The 23,280-nt window shown below is 48.7% G+C and overlaps 2 protein-coding genes across 4 annotated transcripts in view; both read right to left on the reverse strand.

Moving 5' to 3' along the window:
* Positions 1-6,896, reverse strand: part of TECTA (tectorin alpha) — a 29,025-nt gene extending 22,129 nt beyond the window's left edge. The window contains exons 1-2 of one of the 2 annotated variants that reach the window (XM_029962038.1): positions 1,096-6,896; positions 498-917 (exon numbers count right to left, since the gene is read on the reverse strand). The gene's annotated coding sequence lies outside the window, so the exon portion shown is untranslated. Of the gene's footprint in view, positions 1-497 lie in introns of both variants that reach the window. The other variant, XM_029962039.1, reaches the window with a different exon arrangement.
* TBCEL (tubulin folding cofactor E like) lies at positions 6,893-23,008 on the reverse strand. Of its 2 annotated transcripts, XM_018078650.1 has the most exons (9): positions 22,912-22,945; positions 19,682-19,821; positions 19,291-19,440; positions 16,955-17,094; positions 14,511-14,692; positions 13,253-13,509; positions 11,565-11,691; positions 11,157-11,273; positions 6,893-7,211 (listed from the first exon to the last, which is right to left on the reverse strand). In XM_018078650.1, the coding sequence occupies exons 1-9, from the start codon at positions 22,935-22,937 to the stop codon at positions 6,893-6,895; spliced, it is 1,458 nt and encodes a 485-aa protein (XP_017934139.1). In that variant the 5' UTR covers positions 22,938-22,945. The 2 variants fall into 2 exon arrangements, with proteins under 2 accessions (XP_017934139.1, XP_008925150.1); XM_008926902.2 differs by lacking the exon at positions 19,682-19,821 and having other exon boundaries at positions 22,912-23,008.
* Positions 23,009-23,280: the final 272 nt, after the last annotated feature.

Raw genomic sequence — 23,280 nt, forward strand, 5'->3', positions numbered from 1 at the left:
CGGCGTTTGTGGATCAGCAGATCCAACACCTTCTAAAGACACATATTTACATAAACAGCACACAGAGCACACAGGGGGAACATCCCATCATCTGTCCCACATCACTTCCACTTGATTCCCACTTCTGGGAGTTTGAAAAGTATGGAACCCAGCAGACAGAAAGTTCCTCCCTGTTCACTGCTGCAGTCACATCAATGCTGGTCCCAGCCTGCTCCCAGCTGCCACATTCTCCATTGACTAGAAATCACTCCACCAAGGAAAAGTTTTGCCACATTCCCTGATTTGGGAAGATGAAAGGAGGATGGCAGGATTGTAAATTCTGTGGATTCATTAGCAGAGAGCGGGCAGAGAGTGACTAGTGGAGATTGTGGCAGCCTGAGGACAAGAGGAAGACTGACACCACTCGGCAAACATGACAGACTTAATAAAGAACACATTATTTAACATATCCCATTGAAAACTGCAATTATTTAGGTATGAAAAAAAAGATTACCAACCTGTTTGTGGACTAGAGGAGCGATGAGGTCTGAAATTTTAGACCAATCTTGGTGGAGCAGGGTAGAGTCCTATGTCAATGGAGAATGCATGCCGGTCCTCCCGTGCCAATCCTTGCTGGGGACTGAAAGGATGGCTCAGTCCCCTGCTCTCCCAGTTGAAAACTCCCTTCCCGTCAATGCTCTTCCAGGGCTGGAGCAGTGTTGAGTTGCAATCACAACTGTTGCCTCTATTGATAACCAGCAAGCTAATCTGGAGATCAGATTCTGGCCTGGAGAGGGAGAGGAGCCTCTTTCTTCCCCAAAAGCTCACCCCCTTCAGGTGGATTCAGATGGAAATGCCAGCGAGCCAGAGCTGGGCTTGCTGCTGTGCTGCTCAGGGGAAAGAAAACCCAACCCTCAGAAGAACTGAGCCCCTTCCTCCTTTGTGTAAAAGGAAAAAAAAAAAAAAAGCCCATCTATATAATGTTACAGGATTAGCATTAAGCAGTGCTAGGCTCAAAGTGCCCTGAACTTTCAATGGAGCTACTTTGCCATCCAGGTCTTGCTTTACTTTCTGTAACTGACTTCTGCTTTTACAGGTGGAAAAGGAAAAACTCACCCAGTCCAGTGTTCTGTCTCCAGATCTCCCAGGGAGGCTTTCCTTGCTGTTCCTGTTTCCACCTGCTCTGGAAAGGCTAGCTGCTGGTGGGGAGTCTCACTGGGGGACTGGTGTGAGTGTTATTACTGTTTTCACTCCTACAACCTGCAATTTCCACAGGGATTTTCCCTGCCCCTGGCATCTGGGCTGATAGATGATACACAACTAGCTCTGGGCTGTGGGAGTAGCTGGGGTGAGCTGACCAAAGATCCTCGTTTTCTGTACCCCAGGAAAAGAATTCAACCACTTTCATTGAGTTCAGATCCACGTCAGATGAGAGAGGGAGAGGTGGAATGGCAGCTGAGGGGTGAAGGATGCCACCAGCAGAGCCATGTTAGAGCTGATTTTCCAGCCTGCAGCAAGACTCAGGTAGGACAGGCAGAGCTCCAACCCATTGTAGGAAAACAGCCTGACCTTGGCTTTTCCCTTCTGACTTTCTGGGTGGGTGCCTTTTATTTTCCCTGCTAGGAGTTAGTTATTCCTCCTGTGCTCCCTGTACACCCTCTCCCTGCCCCTTGTCAGGAATGGAGAGGGTACAGGAATGCCAGCAGCCCAACAAGAACCAGAGAAGCCCAGACTTTTTTTTTCCCCAGGAGCCTGGGGGCTCCTAGAAGTGTGTTTAGCAAGTTCACCCCCAAAGTGCTGCATCTTACATCAGCAATTTCCTTCAGCACATCAGGGGCACCAGGCAACACACCACCTCCACAGCAAATCCTGGAGTTTGCTTTTTCTTCATCCTCCAAACGTGGCCTTGCTAACAAGAGTCTTTCATTTTTTAAACTTATTTGTACCCTTTTCTAAACCAACAACTATTTTAGGAGGGCAGGGGGATATCAGCACTGATATTCCAGGGACCCATTACTTCCAGCCTGCCACTCCATGCACCCTGGCTCTTCATTTTAAACATTACCAGCCACAGGAAAATAAATTGACTCTTCTCTTTCTGTTTTGTAACACAGAGAAAACTGGTGAAAACAGGTTTCCTTCTGCTCCTTTTTCAGTTTAATATTCTGGTCCTGTTTGTCCTGGGCAAGACCACACTGATGAAGTTTGATTAGGTTTCACTGTCTCTTTGGGGAGGACGTTGTCTTCCAGGCTATTTTCTTTTGGCAGGGGATGTTCCCATCATGCAGTGCTGGACACATCGGAGCTGAACAACCAAACACTTATCTTTTTTTTTTTTTTAATTCTTCCAGCAGAAAACTTCCTCCCATGCCTGACCTCAAGAAAAAACAAGCACGAAAAGATGAGGCAAAAGGTTCTCTGGCTGCTTCATCTCAGCAGAGCAACCACAGGCATTCCCATTTCAAGGGACCCAGCACAGCTGGGAGACACCCTGGGAGGGGTTTGCCAGGAGCTCTGTCCCATCTGGAGGGACATTCTTTTTCCTCCTGCCTCTCCCCAGGGTTATTTGGTGCAGGCCACGAGGATGGAACTTGTTTTATCCCCAAGGCCACTCCCAGTGAGGACATGGAGCAGATAACAGAGTGATCTCAAGCCTCGTTCCTCACCTGGAAGTGGAGATGAATCACAGCCACGGAGAAATACAGCCCAGGAGAGGACTAGATCTTCCTTTTCCTTTCAAAAAGCACCATCACAGGTGAGGTGGCTGTGCCTGAGCTCTCAGCACACACATCAGCAGCACAAATACACCCCGGCAGCTCTCACCGCACCAAAGGTGTGAGTTAAACACGTGGGTCAGACCCACAGGAACGTTTTGCTTCAAGGGGAACACAAAAGGGCAAAGCTCAGGACACCTTTTTTTTTTTTTTTTTGTGTAAAAACTTACATAAGTTTATTGAACTGATCCAAACCAATTACCTATTTGGCCTGAATTCCACCGCTAAGTCTGCGAGCAAACCAAAGGCAAGTCGTGGGAGCGGGAAGAATATCCCCCGTGAGAGAAACCAGAATAAAAAACGAGGTGGACTTACAGCTCTTTTTCTTTGAAATTACACATGGATGCAACATTAACAGGGAGCAAGAACAGATCTTCATGTTTAAACTATATTTGAAATTTCCAGTAACTGCAGGAAAGCAATCACAGAGGCAAAGGCCCGAGATGGTTGAAGCCCCTCGAACGTCGCTCTGGGGAAGGCGTCTCTCTGCCTCCTACAGAAGTGCCACATCCAAACGAGGGAGGCACAGCTGCCAGGAATACATATTTTAGCCTCTGGGCTGCTTCCAGCACCTCGTTTGCATTTTCAAATCCGCACACGAACAGAACCTACAGAATCTCATTTACAAGCGAAAACCGGCAACCGAGGAGGGCAGAGCCAGTGCCAGAGATTCCAGACCCAAGGAGGCCCTCCCCAGAGGCAGCTCCTCCGGGCCACCCTGGGCCACACTCTCACCTGCCACTAGGATGTGTGCAGCTCCCAAAAAAACGGTGTGACAAACCCCAGCGGGGGAGCAGAGGGCAGTCAGCACGCCATGAATATTCATAACATCGCCCCTTAAGCGATCCGCCCGAAACATCTGGTCAAAACACGGATAGTCAACAGCAACGTTATCCAAAAACACACGAGAGCACAGCATCCAATCTCAGCACACGGAGCCGTGTGACACTTTGGTATGTAGCTGTCACCTAATTCCCGGTGAGCCAAGGGCTTGCCCGCCGCGCAGACTGCCCGGGGCAGACTTTAATGCCTGAACTAGCAGGAACAGCAAAACAGCTCTTGACAAAAGTAGCCCTCTGATAGAAGGACACAAAAGCTAGGAAAGCTTGCAAATCTATTTTGTTTTCTCCAAGGAATGTGGCAGAGCCAGGGATGTTTTCACCTGGGCACAGCCCCTCCTGACTCAAACCTCCTCAATCAAACCTCCTGTCACATCAGGACCCTACAGGACTCTCAGCATCCCAAACCTCCTCTCCCACTCAGAGCCCTCTCCTCTCTCCCCAAGACATGGTCCCTGTTAAGTACTGACATGGCACACGCACAAGACCCTTTCCCAAGAGGTATTACAAAAGGAAAGGGATCTGGGGTGTTTTCCCCCATCAGTTCTGTGCCTTTGGTCCTACTTTCCAAAGTCGATCATCTGGACACATAAACTGTCTCTGGGTTTTGGATGTGACTTCCTCTCCTCAGGAAGACAGCCAAGATTTTTGGTGTCCCACAAGCTGCACACAAGGTGAATGCCTTGAGAACATCATCCATTAAAAACCCTTCCCTGGAGAAGTGGCAAAGTGGTGGTGTTGATACTGTGACTTCTGACCTGCCCGAGCAGGGCAGCTGGGTTGGGTGTCAGCACCAAATCCCCAGCACTTGCTGACCTTGTATGTCAGTAGCTGTTCTTTCCCATCTCCCAGTTCCCATCAGGTCTGCCACAAATAAAACCAGGATTTACTGACAGTTCTGAGCCGGTGCAGGGACAGCACCATTCCCTCCAGGGACAGGCCAATTTTTAGTGGGCAAACAAACTTAAAAGCACATCCTTGGGTCTTCTTTATCGTCCCATTCAGCTCTTTAATGGTCTTTGTTTATTCCCTTCTCTGAAACCCAGACACTTAATTGTGCTCAGGAAGTTGGTCAAGAGTTACAGCATCTCATTAATAGCAGGTACAATGCCATAAATACACCCACAGAGGCAATTACTGCTCTACAGAATTAGGTCAGAGACACTTTTGCATCCCTCTTGGTCGCTTACCTCGGACACTGCAGCGACTCAGGGACAACCTACTTACACTGGAGGTCAAGGGCTGAAATAGGCTTCTAATATTAAACAACCATATCTTCATAAAACTTTGCTTTATAACAAAATATCTTATTAACCACAACTTCTCCTATTCGCACGTATGTATATATATATATATCATACAGAAAGTGTTGGCTTAAGAGTTCTGCTATAAGGCAGCAAATTACTTTCACTGCCCAAAACGGAAAATACATCTTCAGTAAAGCTCTAGCTTATAAAAGCATCATTTTATGTTACACTGCCACTACCTCCCTGCTGTTTCAGTTTTACAGGTACCACAGCTCTGCAGGCACATGCTGTGGTCTCTATGCTACCTGTGGAAAGTCTTGCTCCCTTTCCTATTGCTCATCTCAACGGGGCCAAGAAATTGGTATTTTTGGCAGGGGGGTGAGGCACAAATTATTAATTTGTCTTAAATCCTCCCATTTTTAATGCTTACTTTGGATGAGGAACTACTCCCCCCTCTGAACTATCCCCACATTCTGAACCTGAAGACTATGAGATAACACTTCACCCCCTCCCCATCCTATCCCACCCCACTTTTTAGGTGAAATATGAAGAGAAATACACAACTCCAGGAATATCAAAGGAGCTTGGTGATGTGGACAGAAGCATCATGGGAAAGAAAGTGCACATGGGGACAAGGGAGCATTTCAAAATTAAGGTCAGGAGTTCATGTGTAACTAGAGCCCTCACTGCACAGCTTCAAAAACTTTTATGCAGCTGCTTGTAACTAGGAAATCTGAAAAGTCTTCAACTTGTCAGGGAGCAGAGGAACAAGGGAAGACACAGGGAAGGGAAATAAGAGATAGGAAGGAAGGAGGATTTCACTGAACAGGAAAGGGAATCTGCTCTGCAGCAGAAAACAGGGGCTAACTTAAGCAGCAGCACAAGGGGGGGGGGAAGCCAATAGGGAGTGAAAACCTGCTGAACAACAAACACGAGTCTGGTTGCTTTGTTACTCAACTTGTAGGAACTGGTCTGAGCCAACACACTGTCCTGGCTCGGACCCCAAGCAGGGACCCCCAGCCAGGGGCCCCGGGGAAAGTGCTAAGGTTTGAATTCTGGTGCAACAGCAACAAACACAAACTTCAACTTCACTCTTCCTCTCCTCCCTGGAGAGGAATTTTAGCCATTCCACGTTCAGTACCAGCTGGCCAAGGTTAAGTGCATGGAGGATCCCTTCAGCATCAGGATGGACGATGGCCAGTGGGGGAAGCTCTTCAACCCCTCGCTGACCTGTTACTCTAAAAGCCCTTCCAACGCAACACCCATCCCACCACACTCCAAAATTCACTTTGCAACACACCCAAGGGTCCCGTTGCCCCCAGCCTGCCAGTGCTACAGGCTGCAGACACAGCGTGAGACGGGAACAGCCACCAAAACTTCCTGGTTTTCCCCCAAATCAATGTGGATACAGGGCGTGTGTTCTGAAAAGAAAGTTTCTTTCTGCTAAATTCTCTTTCTTTCCCCCATTTTGTGCACTCCTAGAAACCAAAGCAGCGGAGTGAAGTGGATGCACTAAGTACCTGAGCTCTGAATCAAGCGGAACAAATACTGTTGGAGATCTTGTCTGTGAACTCGAGCACAACAAAAGGTTGGGACAGCACCAAGCTGCAAGGAAATACTTCAGCAAGCTCGAGCCACAGTCGGGTAGCGAGGCCAAAGGGAGCTCTGGTGGAGCAAAACACCAAAAACTTAGGAAAAGAAAACAACAGGTCAAATTCTGCACCGAGCTGTTGTCTCCCTTATGGACCCTGGCATTCCTTAGCTTGAACAACTGACCATTCACGCCAAATCACGAGTATACCGGAGCATCAAAGGAAACATCAAGGTATTGCCCACACTGAAACACACGTCCTGAAGTCAACTGTCACCTCAAGGTCACCTGCAGTGGATGGTGGGCGTTGGTTCTCATGTCAGGGCACCTCCTCCGGGCTAAGAAATCACCTGCTACAGAAACACAACCAAACCTCAACCAACCAACCGAAACAAAAACCTTGCAAAAACTCCTTAATGCATGTGTGTGGGTGTGGGGGGGCATGGGTGTGGTCAAGAGAGGTTATTTCATTCGGGGCTCCACGTAGATTTTATCCCCATCCCGGATGCCGTAGGAGTGCAGCGCTCGGGAGCTGTACTTCATCTCCTCGGGACCGAAGGGAGCCTCCTGGTCCAAGTAGAAGAGCAGCATGTTGCTCGTGGACAGCTGCACCACAGTTTTTAAGTGCTTCTTCAGCTCTGCCACAGTCTGATCGAGGCGGATGGACATCTCCTCCACCTTATCCTGGAAGTGAACCTCCACCTTCACGCTGCTCTGAGGCCGAAGATCCACCACTGCCAAGGGTTCCAGCTTCCCGTACTTGGTGACCAGCTCGTGATACCTGGAAAATTCAACAGTGCCACAATCAGGGTGCAGTTCCACAATGCACGTTTCACAAGTCTGAATGTTCCTCACATGAGATCACACTGACCCTCATTCAAGTTTGATGACCTGGAGAGACATTCCCCAGGAATAAATTTGGGTGGTATGAGCCCTGTTTTGTCCCCTGCCAGCAGGACACTTCACAGAGCACACACTGTTTCTCAGGCAAGATGCTGAAAAGATATTTGGAAGAAAGAGAGGACGCCACACTCACAAGTCTACAACTCCTGCTCCAGTGCAAACACTTCACTAAAGAGTGCCAGAAGCAAGCCAGTGCTCATACAGAGGACACAGCCCTCAGTTAGGATTCCCAGTGTCTGTGGCTTCATGGTTTAGCAGATTGTCAGACATCCCTGCTGTTTCCAAAGGGCCAGCTATGTCCCAAATGTTACAGTCATCAAGATCACCAAATCAAGGTGAGCCGCTGCACGGTTTGGAAGGTGACAACAAAACAGGGGACTTCTTGCCAACTCTAAAACAAGATGGGAATTTTACCAGCAGAGCCACACACCCCACTGTCACTTTCTCCTTGGAGCCAAGTTCTCTTCCCAAGGTCCATCCCAGGGAGCCATTCCTGGCAATGGAAAGTCTGTCTCACCCTCAGCGGGTATCGCTCCCCTCAGGCAAGGCTGCATCTCCCTGCCTGGCTGGGAAAGAGGCAGAATGGCAGCACAAAACACAATGGGACTGAAATGACAAAGGCAGAGCTGCTGAGGAAAGGTAACATTTCAGAGCCCCTCCGCTCTGCCCAGCACAGAAAGCGCTTTTTGTTCCCGCTCCCAGCCCGAGCTGAATGCGATCGGTGCCGTGTCACGGCCCCTGTCGAGCAATGATGGGACCTGGCAGGCTGGGAGACCCCAGGGAGTCCTGCCGGAGGCAGGAATGTTCCTGGAGAACAGCAGCCCCTCTGTCTGCTGGGAAGTGAGGTAAGGGCCACAACGCACTAGGATTTCCCCAGTCTCACGGGCAAACCGAGCCTTCCCCAGGGCACAGCGTCCAAAGGCAGCCTGGTGCCCTGCTCTCACAGCCACCTGCTGATAGGATCAGGACTATTTGTTTGGAAAAGCCATTAGTGCTGAGAGGAGACAACACACTCCCCATATTTGACCCACCTGCAGCTACAGCAAGTGCCAACCAACATGTCATCGACGGGGAGGGTTTCTCTGCAGCACAGTTTCCTCCAGGTCTAGAAGGATTTGTCAGCAGGGAAAGGGGCAGAGAGGTGTCCACCCCTTGCTGCTCCAAGCCCTCAGCCCACTCTGGGACATCCCTTTAACTCTCACCATCTCTGCTGCTGCAGACCAGCAACACTTTCTTATGTGCCAACTGGAATTACTGTCCTGACTGGTGCACTGAGGGCAGCTGCAGTGAACTGGGCTGACAGTGGAGAGAGCATAAAGAGGGGGGCAAATTTCGAGCAAGCTGAGAGAGAGAAGCACCATCAGTGGGCTAAGATGACCCAAATATGTGCTGTTAACATGTGGAGGGTCAGGCAACACTGTCTTAAATTTTCTTGTGTTGAGGGAAGGCAGAAGCAGCTCTGCAGTCTGCCCCTTGTATGTGAGCTGCAAAGAAGGTCGGGAGTCTGAGTGACTGGCTTCCCTCAGATCAATAGGGATGAAGGCACACTGCTTATAAGGTTCTTTTGTACCCCGATAATAGGCACCCTGGAGACTTTTCTAATCACCCTTGCAGACACTGGCTGCCAGAGCAGAGGATGCTGAAGGATTGAGCCTGGCTAAAAGTGCCTCTGATACTCTGCAGATAAACAGTGGCCCAGACAAGCAGAGGAGTCATTAAAAACCCAGAGACACGGCGACGTCACTCCAGGAGACAGCCAATATTGGACTGTACACTCAGTGCTCCCTCTAACCCACGGCATCCAGAGAGATAAATTGTTCCTTCCATTCCCCTCCCTCCCTGATCCCTTCCAGCTGCAGCCTGGGAAGACACGAATGCAGGCAGGGGGGGTTCTCCTGGCAGAGCTTATCTCACGCTGCACCTTGGCAGTCTCCAGGGGGGCTGCTCCCACTGGGAAGTTTTCTGTGCTCCAGCGTGTCCTCCCTCTGCTCCAGGCAGCACTGCAATGCAGATGCTGTACCCCCAGCAACAACATGTGTGTCCTGATTAGATTCTAATTACAAACCACCTTTGGAGAGACCACACCAGATTTGGGAGCAAAGAAGGGGAAGCTTTAGCAACAAACAGACACAAAATCCCTCTGCAAAGAATGCCAGGTTTCCCTTCCTACAAGGGCTGCTGCCAAAGGCCCAGGAACTGAAACCCAGCCCTCAGCACTGGGGACACTCTCAGCCATCTGCAGCCTCACTAGAAAATAGCCTGTAGTGGCACACAACCCCTCCAGGACAGAACAACCCTCTTTAGTAGCTGCAGGAGTCTCTTGGAAACGCTGCACAGATGAAGGGATTCAGACAAAGAGGCCATTGACCACGAAAAAGGCAGTAAGAGTGTTTAAAGGTTAGGAAACCAGAGGGGGAGGTAATCTTCCTAGCAGGTTGGTCAAAATCAGCATGGTTTTCTTGGATGGGTGAGCTATTAGTGATCTCTTAAATGAGATCCCACCTGGAAAGCAACCCCAGTGGGGTGGGGATATGTAACCATGTGGGTGCACACAGCCTGTTCCCAAAGTCCATGTCCAGAGACATGAAACAGCTTTCTTAGAAATAAAATGCTATGGAAAATAATCCATTTTGGGAGCATCACCATGAGCTCACAGCCCCTGCCTCCCCTCCCTCTCCCCTGCATTCTCTGACTCTGCTTCTATCACTTCCAATATGTCTTCCAATTTTTACGCTTCAAGGGCTTCTAAAATTACAAGCCAAGACTTGTCCTCAGGAAAAGGCACAAGAGGGATCACCAGCTGTCTTGTCTCCCTGACTACACGAGTGTCCTTTGCCTCTGAACTGACCCCAGCATGCCTTTAACAAATGTTATAATCACTGAACCTATCAGGATTCATGAAAACCACCCTGCCCTCATGCTCTATCCCAGCCTTCCCATGCCCTTACTGTACCAGGTCACAGATCCAGTGCTTTAGGAAAACAAGAGATATTTTACCTAAGAATTAAGCTGGAGGAAACACTGACCAGTCAGTGTAAACACTGACCAGATTCCATTTGCACCTTTGTCATCCATTCCAGGCCATACCTTTGACCTTCAGTGTGTCCCCACCTCTGTCTGTCCCCTCAGAGTCACACACAGAGTCTTGTCCTACCCCTTTTCTGTAAAAAAAAAGCTATAAGGCTTTGCTGTCAAAAAGCACATGAGGGTTCTAGGGCAAAAGGCACAGAAAGGCAGTGGCCTGATGGTCCCTGATCCTTCCTCAGCCCATTAGGAGCAGTAAGTAGATGCTGGCACAGAGTTCAAGTTCATTAGTTTAACCAAGATGAACGGGTTATTGGATATACTTTTCTGGCAAAGAAAACCCATCAGGCTTGTGATTTGCAGGCCTGAAAATGAGGGGACAGCTTCCTGTTGCCAGTCACATTCCACACACCAGATGGTCAAGAGGATTAGATGCCCTGGCCTGGCACCAGAGAGCACGATCTGCCCAGGCTTTGGGGCGCTCCCAAACACAGGTGGATTATGAAGGGAGCCATCAGAGGGGCCAGGAAACAATGAAGATCATGAACTGAACAGTCAGGTTGTTTAATGGCACTTGACACAGAGGATTTAAGACCGAATTTGACTCAGGAGTGATCCTACAGGTCCTCAGACAACACCCTAAAATAACAACTTCAGCTAAAACAGACAGGATTCCAAGGCAGGAGGAAAGATGAACAGCTAGCAGGATTTCCACGTAACATCACCTGTTCAGTGACCTCTCCTTTAGCCTCCTCACCCTCCTGCCCCTGCTCTCCACTGCACAGCAAAGAATTCACACCTGAATGGCACCTCCTCCTCCGGGAACTCCATGTAATATCGGATGAAGAATCTCTCCGAGTCCTCTCGCTCCCCATCGGCAACGATGCTCCCGTTGAGCTTGATGATGGATGGCAACCTGCAAGCAAGACACCGAGTTTCATGCACTTTCTCCAGGCACATTCAAGATGAAGCATTTTCATTTCACCACATCACATGCACAGGCGTTTGAGACCCAAAAACTCCTCTGGGAAGCAGAGAAGTCAGACGACATTTCCACTCCTTGACTTTCCCCACAACAAAACCAAGCTGCAAATCTTTCTGAATTCACACAGAACCCCCTCTCCTACTCCTTTTCCCACAAATACCTGCTCCCACCCGTTCACTGTCACCTCAAGCTCCTGCTGAGCAGAACAAAGAAGGACCAGACCTGGCTATTAGCAGCTTCCTGCGCTCCTCAGTGGTGTAGGACTGCAGCAAAGGAATTCCCAGCAGCTTCACCTCCTCGAGCTTGGGAAAAGAATTTAACTTGTCAATGTCTTCCCAGCAGTGCAGACCTGCTCAGAAGGAAAGACTTGTGTAAACAAACACCTGTGTATCCAAGACAATCAGAACACGTGTGACAGGTGAGTGTCACTGCTCTTCCTTTCGCTCACGAAGTGCTGAAAAAAAAACCTCCTTTTTTTTTGCTTACAAGACAGAGTAGCTGAAATTCTCTTGTGCTGTTTTCCAAGTCTAGAAGGATGATCTCCACAGCTTAGTTTTTCATGGATATGGATCACTCAGTGTTTGGCCTTGCTGCTGAGGACTGACCAGCATCAGTTATGATGGCTGCGTCTATAATGGGATGATGTCTTTTCAGTATTAAATTCATCAGGGTTTGTCATTCCAGGCAACACTAAACAGCCATCAAGTGGCTTTACCTTGCACACATGACTACCTTGAGTCCTGTTTCTGCTCACAACCCAACAATAAAACAGTCCCAGAAGCCATCCAGGCATTAAATGAAAAAGGCTTTAACTCGATTTCAGCCCCCTCCAGAGCTGGTATTTGGGATAACAAAGCAAGCAGGGAGAGTAAATAAAAAAACCTGAGGATTGAGCACCAGTAAAGCCCTGAGAGATCAACACAACTCGTTGCAGAGTCTTCACATGACACGATTTTGGAGTGCAGCAGCTTTGTCTAAAAACCCCAAGAAGTTTAACAGGCTCCTTGGGATTTCCACTTGACTTCCAGCTCCCAAAACATCAAAATGCATTACAGAACCCAGAGATCTTAAATACCTGGCATCAAAACTGCAAAACTCCTTACCACAGAGGCACTTGTTCCTCAGTGAGACAGTGCTTTCAAATCCAGCCTAACAGGCTTTTCCTCCTCTAGTTAGCTTTAAGCCTTTATTACAGGGAATCCTTGATGCTTCCATTGTGAAGCATGTTAATAAAGCACCTTCTACCTGCCTGACACTCAACCAGCACTTGCACAGCATATAAAGCTGTAAAGAACAAAAGCTGATGATGCATCAGGTACTCCTGCAGATGGACTTGTGCTGCATGTGTCATCTCATAAACACATCACAGCCCTGCAGCTCTTTCTCTCCGAGCACAGGGTGCTCTTCCCAATATTCCAAACGCTCATTCTCTGTCTGGAGCTGAAAATTCTCTGGGGCTGAAGTGTAAAAGCAGCTTCAAGCATAGCTTGTGGTGAGCTCCTAATGACTGAGCACAGGTGACAGACAGCTTCTGGTGACAGGCAGCTTGATATGTGCTGCACACCTGCACAGACCCCCATTTTACCCGAGATAAAATGGGGAATAAAAGAAAAACGGGATCCTTTCATCCTCTCCACTGCCAGACATTTATTTATCCTTCTCCAGCCAGGAGAGCACCTGAGGCAGGGATGTGAAACAGAGGGAAACTACTCACATAAAAAACCTTTGCCAGCTCATTTTGAGTAACTGCTGGTCCACACTACTCTGCCTCATCTTTGATAACGATGACTACCCAAAGCAGCAGGCAAAGCCCACAGAGATGGGCTTGTTGTCACCTGCATGGGAGGGGAGCTCTGATCAACCAGTCATTCCTCCTGAGAACAAATCCCATCCTGCTCCCAGGCTCTCACCTGATTTGTGCAAGTTGATGGATCTCAGGTTGGGGAACAGCCTTGCCAGGGAATCTTCTGTCTCTTCGATGGTGGTGAGGTTGTTGTTAGCCAGAATAAGTGTGTCCAGGGATGGAAACATAATTCCCAGTTTTCGAATTTCAGTCCAGTCTTGAAGATTATTGTCAGTTATGTGGAGCAGTTTGAGAGACTGGCAGCAAACAGGAGAACAAGACACTGTTTCGTAGTCGTTAAGGCACAGGAAGAGCTCCTCCAAGCTGCACAAGGGCAGAAGGATCATGTCAGCACCTCAACACACCTTGAGAACTGGTATTTCAATTTTATGTGATTTTAACACAACTTTCCAAAGTGATTTGCAACCCTTTAGAGCTCCATGTGGAACTTTTCCACTACACCTCTGTTCCCATCCATAAACCTTCTCCAGGGATTAAAAAAAACCCCTCCAAGTGTTTCCCTGGCCTCCCAGGATTAAATTTTTAACACATTGCTTAGGGTTACCTTCCACATTTGTGCCCAACAAGCCACCAACCCAACTCCAAAAGTGATTGGTACCTGCTCCCAGGGCTCACCACCTAATTTAAAATGGTCTTTTGATACAACACTGATTATGATTTTCCCCCCCACATCACTAGTTCAGCCAAAGATTCCCATTAAAGAAAGAACAGATTTTCAGACAACTAAAGTTTTCAGACACCTAAACTGGCTCTCCCATTCCCAGGGAAGTGGAGGTTGGCCACACAGGATATTCTGGTGTCATCAGCTCTGCTCACAAAGCCACACAAATCTGTCATCAAAGTGAAGTCAATGAGGACATCCATGGGAGCAGAATGCCAAGGTGGTCCGTGGCCAAGCCACAGAAAATCAACACTTTTGCACAGAAAAGCAGGATGAACCATGACTTGACAAGTGGGTACATCCCATTCAATCCCTGGTGCAGGTATGCACTGCACCACTCACTGTGCAGTGACTCACAGGACAGTGGGTCACCTCCCACATTTTTGGAGTGATTATCCATCCATCTCTGGTATTTAGATTCGGAGGAGAAGCTCCAAGCTTTGCAGTGCCACACAAGTTCAGCTTTTAATACAATGTAAAGCATTCCCCTGGCCAGTTCCCAAACTCCCAAAGAAAAAAACAAAAAACCTCTTTGTTTTTTAATCAACGATGTTCTCATCCCTTACCACGAAGCTCAACAACCCAGCCTTGACCTGCTTGCAAGCAAACAGCCCTTTTTCTACACCCAACTTCCCAGGCTTACTCAGGTAATTCCTGCAGGATGGTGTGCACTGTTTCCCAGGAAGCTTTGCTGTTGTTGAGCACAAGTTTGCGAACGCCAGCGAAGGACCCAGCGCAACTTCTCTCTAGAACGGACAAACTGAGAGGGTTGGAACTCAAGTTTAGAAACTCCAAGTGGGGAACGTTGGACACAATTTTACTGACCTAATGGGGAGGGAAAACAGAAAAAAAAAAAAGAGAGAAAGAAAGCAATGTGTGTCAGGCAGTAATCAGAGCTCAAGCAATAATATCCCACCTCCTAAAAAGGGATCACCACAAGCCAAAGGAGTGATATGGGGGAAAACACAGGGCTTCTGGATATCCACCTGTAACTCATACTCCAGCTATTCCTGATCTAGATGGATTGGTTAATTGCTCATTTGCCTCAACAGTTTGTTTCATTACACTCCCTGAGCAGCTTGATAAGAGATGGTCAGTCCCTTGGGAGAGGTCATAAAATCCACCTCAACCCCAAGCTGGAGCAGCAGCACATTCCAGGAGCCAGCAGGCCAGGCCTCTCTCAGCAGGGAGGCATCATCTTGAGTTTGTGGCCAACACTGGCCACTTGCTCAGCCTTCCACTGCTCCCCAGAGCTCAATCAATTCATAAAGAACACCTCACATCAACCTCATTTCCCTCTTTGCCTCAGTGGGAAGCAGCTTCCAACACCATCCACACACCAGTTGCACTGGCAAACTGGGGATTTGCAGTGCCTGGGACAGCACTGTGAGTGAAGAGCTCAATGCAAAGGGAGCAGACAGAAGAATGAAACTGGTTATGTTTTCCACGACCAGGATAATTGAATGCTGGCCTTTTTTAATCTGTGGGTGATCCCACGGGGGGGAAAAGCTGTTACAAGACCAGAGGCCAAAGCAAAGCCAGCTAAAACCCCTGAGATGGAAGTTCAGTTCAGGGCCAGTCAAAGAATTGACATTCAGGGAAAAAGACATTAATCCAGAAAATAATTATGAGTCAGAGAACACCTGTCTGGAGAGCTCTGTTCCACAAAACAATTGGGATGGGAGGAGATGGGGCAGACCAGGACACACACAGGTCACTAACTGGGCCCAGTTGTTGGCAAAGGGTGATTGCCTCATGTAGAGACTGAATTCAAGTGTGGCAAACATGAGGTAATGACCCTGCCTCACTTCACACCTCATCCTGGGTGATGTCATGTGTTGGGTGCTACACCTCAGGAATTAAGCAGACAAACTGGGTGACATCAGCCCAACAAAAGCACAGGATTCAGTAAAACTGGCCTATGATGAAGGATAGAAAAAACTGGGTTTTTTTTAGTATTATGCTAAAACAATAAAAGGAGACATGAAAGCTCTTCTTCAGGGTATAAGGGAACAGCAGTGGATGCTCCTCTGTGCCTGCTGAGAGCAGGGCAGGGAGTAATTGGCTTAAACTGCAGCCCAGGAGGCTGAAATGACTCAGTTTAGACCAGGAGGTTATTAGCTAAGCACGGGAACAGGCCACCCAGGGATCTGGAATCACCACCACGGGCAGTTTTTAAGGGAGGTATTTATCAGTTGTGGATGGGCTATGAAAACATAAACCTGTCTCAGAGGAAAGGGTCAGTGTTCACAGAAGGCTTTCAGTTCCAGGGCAGCCTACAGAGGCTGAACACAGAGCAGGGTGCAAGACATGGAGCTCGTGAGTGACCAGTGTGTGTGCAACTCTCCCAGCTGGAGATGTGAGCCCCACTGAGCTGGGACATTTCTGCAAACACCAACAGGAATTTGACACAAAAAACTACAAAACATCCCACTGTTTTCCACCTATTGCCAACAATAAACACTAACATAAAAGGAGAGCATAATCCAATGAGGAACTTAATGACACTTGAGCAGACTGAGATTGTTTTACTCACATTACATTGCATTTATCGAGCTTATTTCACCCAAGTGCTTTGAAGGATTTTACAGTAGCATTTAGAATTAATTAATGAGGCTTCAGAAATACCCTTTGTGGTAAATGTTACTAAATCTGTCTTGCAGATTAAGGTGGAGAGAGAATAAATACCTTGCCCACCATCACAAAATCAGTGGCAAAGCCAGGAGTCAACTGGACCCCCTCAGTTCTTACTCTGTTAAAAACTGCACTGCCCATTAACCTCTTGATGTTAGAAACGCCAGTTCCAGTGCTTTGCACAATAAAATAACATCAAAATGTATGTTTTTCACCCAAGGGTGAAAACTGTAAGTCTCAAGGTAAATGCAGTGAAGTGCCAAACTGGATTAATTTCACCCCGTTCGTCGCTCGGTTGCTGTCGAGGTAAATAAAAATCAGCTTTAAAGACGAGAAAGCAGCCACTAAAAATGCAGCTCCCTCCCCTTGAAACGAACAAAGTGCTGCCATAAATGTAAAGCACTTGCAGCCACAGTAAGAGCCCTCAGGAAGGTGCAGATGCCACCGTTTTACCTCGTGCCAGTCTTCCAGTTTGTTGTCGGAGAGGTCGAGCTCGAAGACGTGGGCGCAGAAGGCGGCGATCTCGTTCTCGTCCCCGGCACAGGTGATGCCACAGCTGTTCAGCACCAGCACACTCGGCAGGTTCAGGCGGTCTGGGACAAGGGGAAAAGAGAAGCTGCCCCCTGGTCAGCACTGAATTTTAGTTACAGAACCTCCAAAAGCAAAAAAAAAACCCGCCGGTCGTTCCCAGATTTAAGGAGCTCGGGGTAAACGTGGGGTTTATGACAACTGACTGGTGTCATCACAAAGTCCTTTTGATTCTACACAGGCAGTACCACTCAGTATCAGTGCCCTGCAGTTCCTGCATGTATTTCTGTCCACAGGCCAGTCCTCTGTCATTTATGGTGTGTCTCATATCAGTTCTTGCCAGAACTTGAGCTCTTCCCCAGGCATCTGCTGCAGCAGATAGGACACAGGACTAGGTGGAGCATTTGCTGCACTGCCAGACTCCCTTATCCTCTTGCCCTTAGTAACAGCAAGGATGCATTTAAGCATTTCTTCTCTAAGCTTTCCCTTCCAAGTTCAATGTAGAGGGTTCAGCACTCCCACAACCTGGAAAAGCTCAGGTGTCTACTCTGCTTTTACATTCCTGCTTCAGTTTTGCTCTAATGCCTTCTCAGGCAGGTAAATGTTCTCAAAGCTATTCTACAACCAAGGACCTCAATCACAGCTTGATGTGCTAAGGCCAAAACATGACAGAAAGCTGTGGATTTGTAACAGGAAACCATTTCAACTCAAGGAATCCATCTCAAGGCAAGGCAAGCCATCAGTTCTTACACTCCTTCACATACAACATGGCTTTCCCACCTCTCAGGAGTATCAAGAGCTATTAAAATTTAACAACCAGCTTCTTCCTAAATAGGTGGCCCTTTTTATCTCTCTGTTTAACACCTGACAGCTACAAAACTAGAAAGGATTCTAGGAGCAGACAATTATCTGGAGTGATCTGAGTTTCCAAGTTTTCTGGCTCATTAGTGTTTGGTTTTTTAAAGGACTGTGTTGCACCTTGGGAATTAGTCATGACGTACTTGTAAGTCATGTCTCAGTCACATTTTAAGCTGTGCCCTCTTTTCAGCACCCAAACAGCTCAGGTGAGCAGGTGCTCCTTTACCTGGAGAGAGGGCACTGACTGAATATTCCATCAGTCCAATTTTCTGTTTGTGTTCTTTTTGACTGACACACAGAGTGTTTTATCCTCAACTGAACTCAGGCTCTTTTCTCTCCTCTGTCAAACTCAGTTATTGGAAACCTCACCCAGCTGATTTCTGTGGTTATTTTCCCCTTTGGGGCTGGTTGTGACACAAATTGACCTGATGGATGTTTGGTCAACTCGTACAGGTCACGATGGGCAAGAGGTGACACAAAGACAGGGCAGCTCTGGTGGGATGAATGTGAATCTCAGACCCCTCTGTATAATCCAAGAACCAAATTCCAACATCAGAGCGTGAGGGAAGACTAAAGGGTGCCAAATGGATCTAGTTTAAAGGACACAGTGACACAGATTCTGCAGTCAGGGAGGCTCAAGGACATCCACAAGCAGCACAGAGCTTCAGACACACATGTGGCTAAACTCCCTTGAGGCAACAAGGTCAGAAGCACAGGAGAGGGGATTTCTGCACTAGGTCAGAAAGCATTTGGTGCCTTGAGAAGACCAAGTACACTTCAAATCCATCTGAGTCACTTGTCCCAAAAGCAGCCTGGCTGGAGATTCAGTGACTCTTCACTGTGCTCAAAATATGTCCCCTCCTGTGTACTCTGGGCTCCTGCCCCTGCAGGCATCAAACCTAAGCTGGTGGCACTGCATGGCACCACTGGCACGTGCACCAACCTCAAATTTAGGTCATGTGTTATATATTTGTTAAGCCACCTCTGCCAAAATACCTGTTGCTGCAGCCAGTAATAAAACAGGATCATTAGCTTGAAGAAAATAAGCTCTGGGGACTGTTGAACCCTCAAAACTCAGACTGCACAGGGCCTTAGGTCCATCTTCCAGTGACAGGGTTGGAACTTGAGGATGTTTAAGGTCCCTTCCAACCCAAACCACTCCATGATTCTGTTCTATTCCACAATTCTGATTCTTTTATGCTGTAGAGAAACTCCCTTGTTCTTCACAGCAACCAGTTCAGTCACTGCATCACCTTTGCCACATCCCAGTCTCTCAGCTCATCGCTAAGAAACACGTTATAATACACACTACAATACATTGTGATGGTGCTTCTTTTGGCAATTCAGGGTGGTTCCCCTTTCCTTGGATTCCCCCCAGATGCTCAGAAGGATCAGGAGCCTACCTTTCATGGGTGAGCCCTGTGGAGTTGCTGGGACGTGCACCCCCATGCCGGGGCCACGGCGGTACGGGAAGTTTTCAGGGCTGTATTTCTCACAGAGAACTTGCATGAAACTCCTTCCACTGGGCTGGTCCATGCTCCCTTCTTGGACTTCTGGTTAGTGCAGAGAAAAACAGAGCATATGAACAGTCAGCAACTAATAATCACCTCCAGCAGTGGTGCCTGAGAACACAGGAGAGAAAGCAGCCACATGGGTGACAGGTTTTATATCTGAAGCACGGATTAGTCTAACAAGTCAAATTCAAACTCCAGATTAAAGTAAAGCATTACTTGAAAAGAAATCAAAACCAGAGGGCCCAAGCTGCACAAACACACCATCACAAGCCCTCCTTACCCCACGTGCTCTTACAGGACAGCTCCAACATGCCCCAGGCTGCCAAAGGCCACTTCTGCATCTCCCAGGAGGACTGTGAGGAATCCAGAGCTCCCCTCAAACACACTGCCAGGGCAGCGAGGAGGGCAAGGAGCAAACAGCTGTTTGTGAGTAAGAGATTGCTCAAACAAGTGTTTACAAAGTCCCCTTTTCTGCTGTGTCACCAAACACTCCCCAGCACATCATTCAGCCAGACCAAAAGGCGAGTTTTGCCAGTTCCATTCTGCAGCTGCCTAATGCATCTGGAAGATAACTGTGCCCTCCCTATCTAGGCATGACACAGAACAGCACAGGAAGAAGGACTTGGCACATCACAGGCTGCTGACCTGCCTAGAAAGATACCAAGTGGCAGCTGGGAGAGTATTTGGCACAAGGATCCCTCGATGGCTGGTGTTAGACCCAGGTGGGACTAAAATTCTCTGTCCTGCTTTCCTCTCTGAACTTGGCATTTTGTGGTTTTGTAAGAGAGGAGCAGAGCTTGATACATGCACCAAGAAAGAGAATCTTGTTTTTTCCTGGGTTTCCAGAGGTCTTGTAGCACAAAATCTAGATATAAAATTCTGAACAAAAGTGATTTCAACTCCTCTTTGCTGAGAATCACCTGTTTAACAAGCTCTACTTTACTTCTCCATGACCAGACTTTCTAAAACACACCTATTAGAAAGGAACACACCTATTACAAAGGACTTCAGTAGAATAAGCAGCAAGATAACTAAAGCCTGTTATAATTTTTAATTTATATATAAAGTTTATATGTCACAAATAGGAGCTGAAAGGATTGGTCTTCCTTTAAAAAAAAAAACAACAACCCACACTATTTTTAGCCCTCAACAACTGGGTTGATTCATATCTCCAACTCAACTCATGTCACTAGTCTATCCAGAATGAAAAAAGAAATCCCTGTTAGGAACAAGGCATTTAATTTTAGGCTAAAATGTTCTACTTGGTACAAGAACAACGTGCATTGACAGCCAAGGCTTTAGGCTTAAAGGTCTCATTCCAGAGTGGTTTGGGAGCTCATTCCCATCCCATGGACAGGCAGTGCTTTCCAAACACACATTCAGACCTCCTGGTCTGGAAATGCTGGAAGTCCCCTGTGCAGAAAGCCTTCTGTCCTTCACATGGCTTTTCTGTCAACTCCATTCCTCTCTGTCTGCTGAGCAAACATCAGCTGGAAAATCCACATGAGAAACTCCCCTTAACATCCCACTAGAGGCAAAAACTGGTGTTTTCAGCTACAGTGGGAAAGCAATCCAGAGCTGAGGAAAAAAAACTAACGACATTCACATCCAACAGCTTTGAATCATCAACATTTTCCTTCCCAAGCTTTGGTTTTGCACACCAGTGCCTTTGCTAGATGACAGAAATGTCAAGGAGTGTCAGTCACCTCTTCCACTTCCCTCCTGTGGGGTGTCACAGTCACTGTAATCATGTCATGCACGTGGCTTCCCTGAATCCCTACAATTATTCCAGAGCAAGGAGCAGCACAATGTGCTAAGCAAGGATGACAGGATCCAAGGGAATGTTGTCAACACAAGGGCACGGGGTGACCTGCAAGGTGCACGTCCCTGAGTGTTCCCCTGCTGACAGCACGAGGAACAATCCACAGCCTAAAATAACTCTGGGGTTTCTAAAGGACAGCACAGACTGCAAACGATGCACTGGGCCTCTGGAAGATGTCAGCAAACAGCCTCTGTTGGTCTATTTAAATGCTCTGCTGGAGTGGCAAACAACAGGGAATGTTAGGATGGTTTGGGTTGGAAGGGACCCCAAAGATCATCTCGTTCCAACCCCCTGCCATGGGCAGGGACACCTTCCACTAGCTGGAAGACACGTCCAACCTGGCCTTGGACACTTCCAGGGATCCAGGGGCAGCCACAGCTTCTCTGGGCAACCTGGGCCAAGGCCTCCCCACCCTCACAGGGAAGAATTCCTTCCCAATATCCCACCTAAACCTACACTCTCTGTCAGTTTGAAGCCATTCCCCCTTGTCCTGCCCTTATCAATAGTCTCTCTCCATCTTTCTTGTGGCTCCTTCAGGTCCTGGAAGGTCACAATTAGGTCACCCCAAAGCCTTCTCTTCTCCAGGCTGATCAATCCCAACTCTCCCAGTCTTTCCTCCCAGCAGAGCTGCTCCATCCCTCTGATCATCTTGGTGCCTCCTCTGGACTCACTCCATGTCCTTCCTGCCCTGGGACCTCACAGCTGGAGGCAGCACTGGGAATTGTCTGCAAACAGGAGCATGACCCTGCCTCAAGATTCCAGGGAAAACCAGGGTGCTGCTGCAGCTGGTGAGGGATGTGGAAAGAGAACACTAGAAAAACACGAAAAACACTTCCATCCCCATGCTGTGTGAGGAGAACAAGAGCCCCTGGAGGAGAATGGCACCACTAATGACATGCTAATGAAATTCCAGAGCCACTCGAAGGCCTGCAGGCCAGATCCTGAGTAGTCACACACCAAACACATCCTGACGTGTTTGTACACAGGAAAAACAAAGCAATAAGGAATGGATGAACAGCATAAACATCAGCCTGGAAGGAGCTGGAAGGTCCTTCTCCCGAGACATGATTCAGGAGAATTATTTTTGATGTGATCTCGAGAGACAGAAAAGTGAATCACAGAACCACAGAGTCCCAGAAGGGGTTGGGTTGGAAGGGGACCTTGGAGATGGTCTAATTCCAACCCCCTGCCGTGGGCAGGGAAAGCCTATCAGGATTTAGCAGGCATAACATTAGGGCAGGTAAAGTGACCACCAGGGCAAGCCACTGCATGAAGCCCAGCACGGCTGTGTGCTCCCACTGCTGGGAGCAGCCGGCACCGGCAGCAGGACTGAAACTGCCCCAGGGACACCCGGCTGCGCCCGTGCCACCTCCTGCCCCGAACTGACACCGTGCCACCGAGGCCAGCAATTCCCATGGTGGGGCTGCCGTAAAATCCCCTATTTCCCGGGCGGTCCCTGCCCGTGCTGCTGGCGGGATGAGCGCCAGTGCTCCCGACAGCCCGTGGGCCTGCCCCGGACCCCCCGCCCGCCCCCGCCTCCCCTCACACAGGCCCTCACATCCCGCGGCCCAGCCGCCCGGGCGCCCCGCCGGCCCCCGCCGCGCTGCCGGGGTGTGCCAGGGCGTGCGGGGTTTCCCGTCGCCCCCTGTCCCTCCTTGTCCCCCCTTCTGTCCCCCCGTCCCCCTCACCCAGGCCCGGCCGCCTCGTCCCGCATCGACCCGGAAGCAGCTCCAAAACATCACGTGACGCCGCGGGCAGGTCACGTGACCGTGCCGCCCTCCCCGGTTGCCACGGAAACGGCGACGCCCGTGACGTCACCGGTGTCCCCAAAGTGGGGTTTTCCCCGGGATAAACGCGGCCGGGCGGGTCAAAGGGGGTGACCCTGTGTGAGGCACAGCTGGGCTGCTGCGCCCCTTTCTGGGCTCCTCAGGACAACAAAAAGCTCCCGGGGACGCCTTAAGGTCCTTAAGGATCCTTAAATCTTATTATACAGAATTTTAACGCAGCTTTTAACGCTTCACAACTCACCGCCCCTTGTGCCAAATTTCTGAGGTTCT

The sequence above is a fragment of the Manacus vitellinus genome, unplaced genomic scaffold (assembly GCF_001715985.3).
Source record: "Manacus vitellinus isolate BGI_N305 unplaced genomic scaffold, ASM171598v3 scaffold_41_pilon, whole genome shotgun sequence".
NCBI lineage: Eukaryota > Metazoa > Chordata > Aves > Passeriformes > Pipridae > Manacus > Manacus vitellinus.

What these genes read in the sequence shown, in the direction of transcription:
- TBCEL (XM_018078650.1), bottom strand. Translation starts at nt 22,937, where the DNA reads ATGCGGGACGAGGCGGCCGGGCCTGG. An exon ending in GACGAGGCGGCCGGGCCTGG is followed by an intron (nt 19,822 to 22,911) that starts GTGAGGGGGACG and finishes ACTCACAAACAG; the next exon opens with CTGTTTGCTCCTTGCCCTCC. An exon ending in GTCCTGTAAGAGCACGTGGG is followed by an intron (nt 19,441 to 19,681) that starts GTAAGGAGGGCT and finishes TGCACTAACCAG; the next exon opens with AAGTCCAAGAAGGGAGCATG.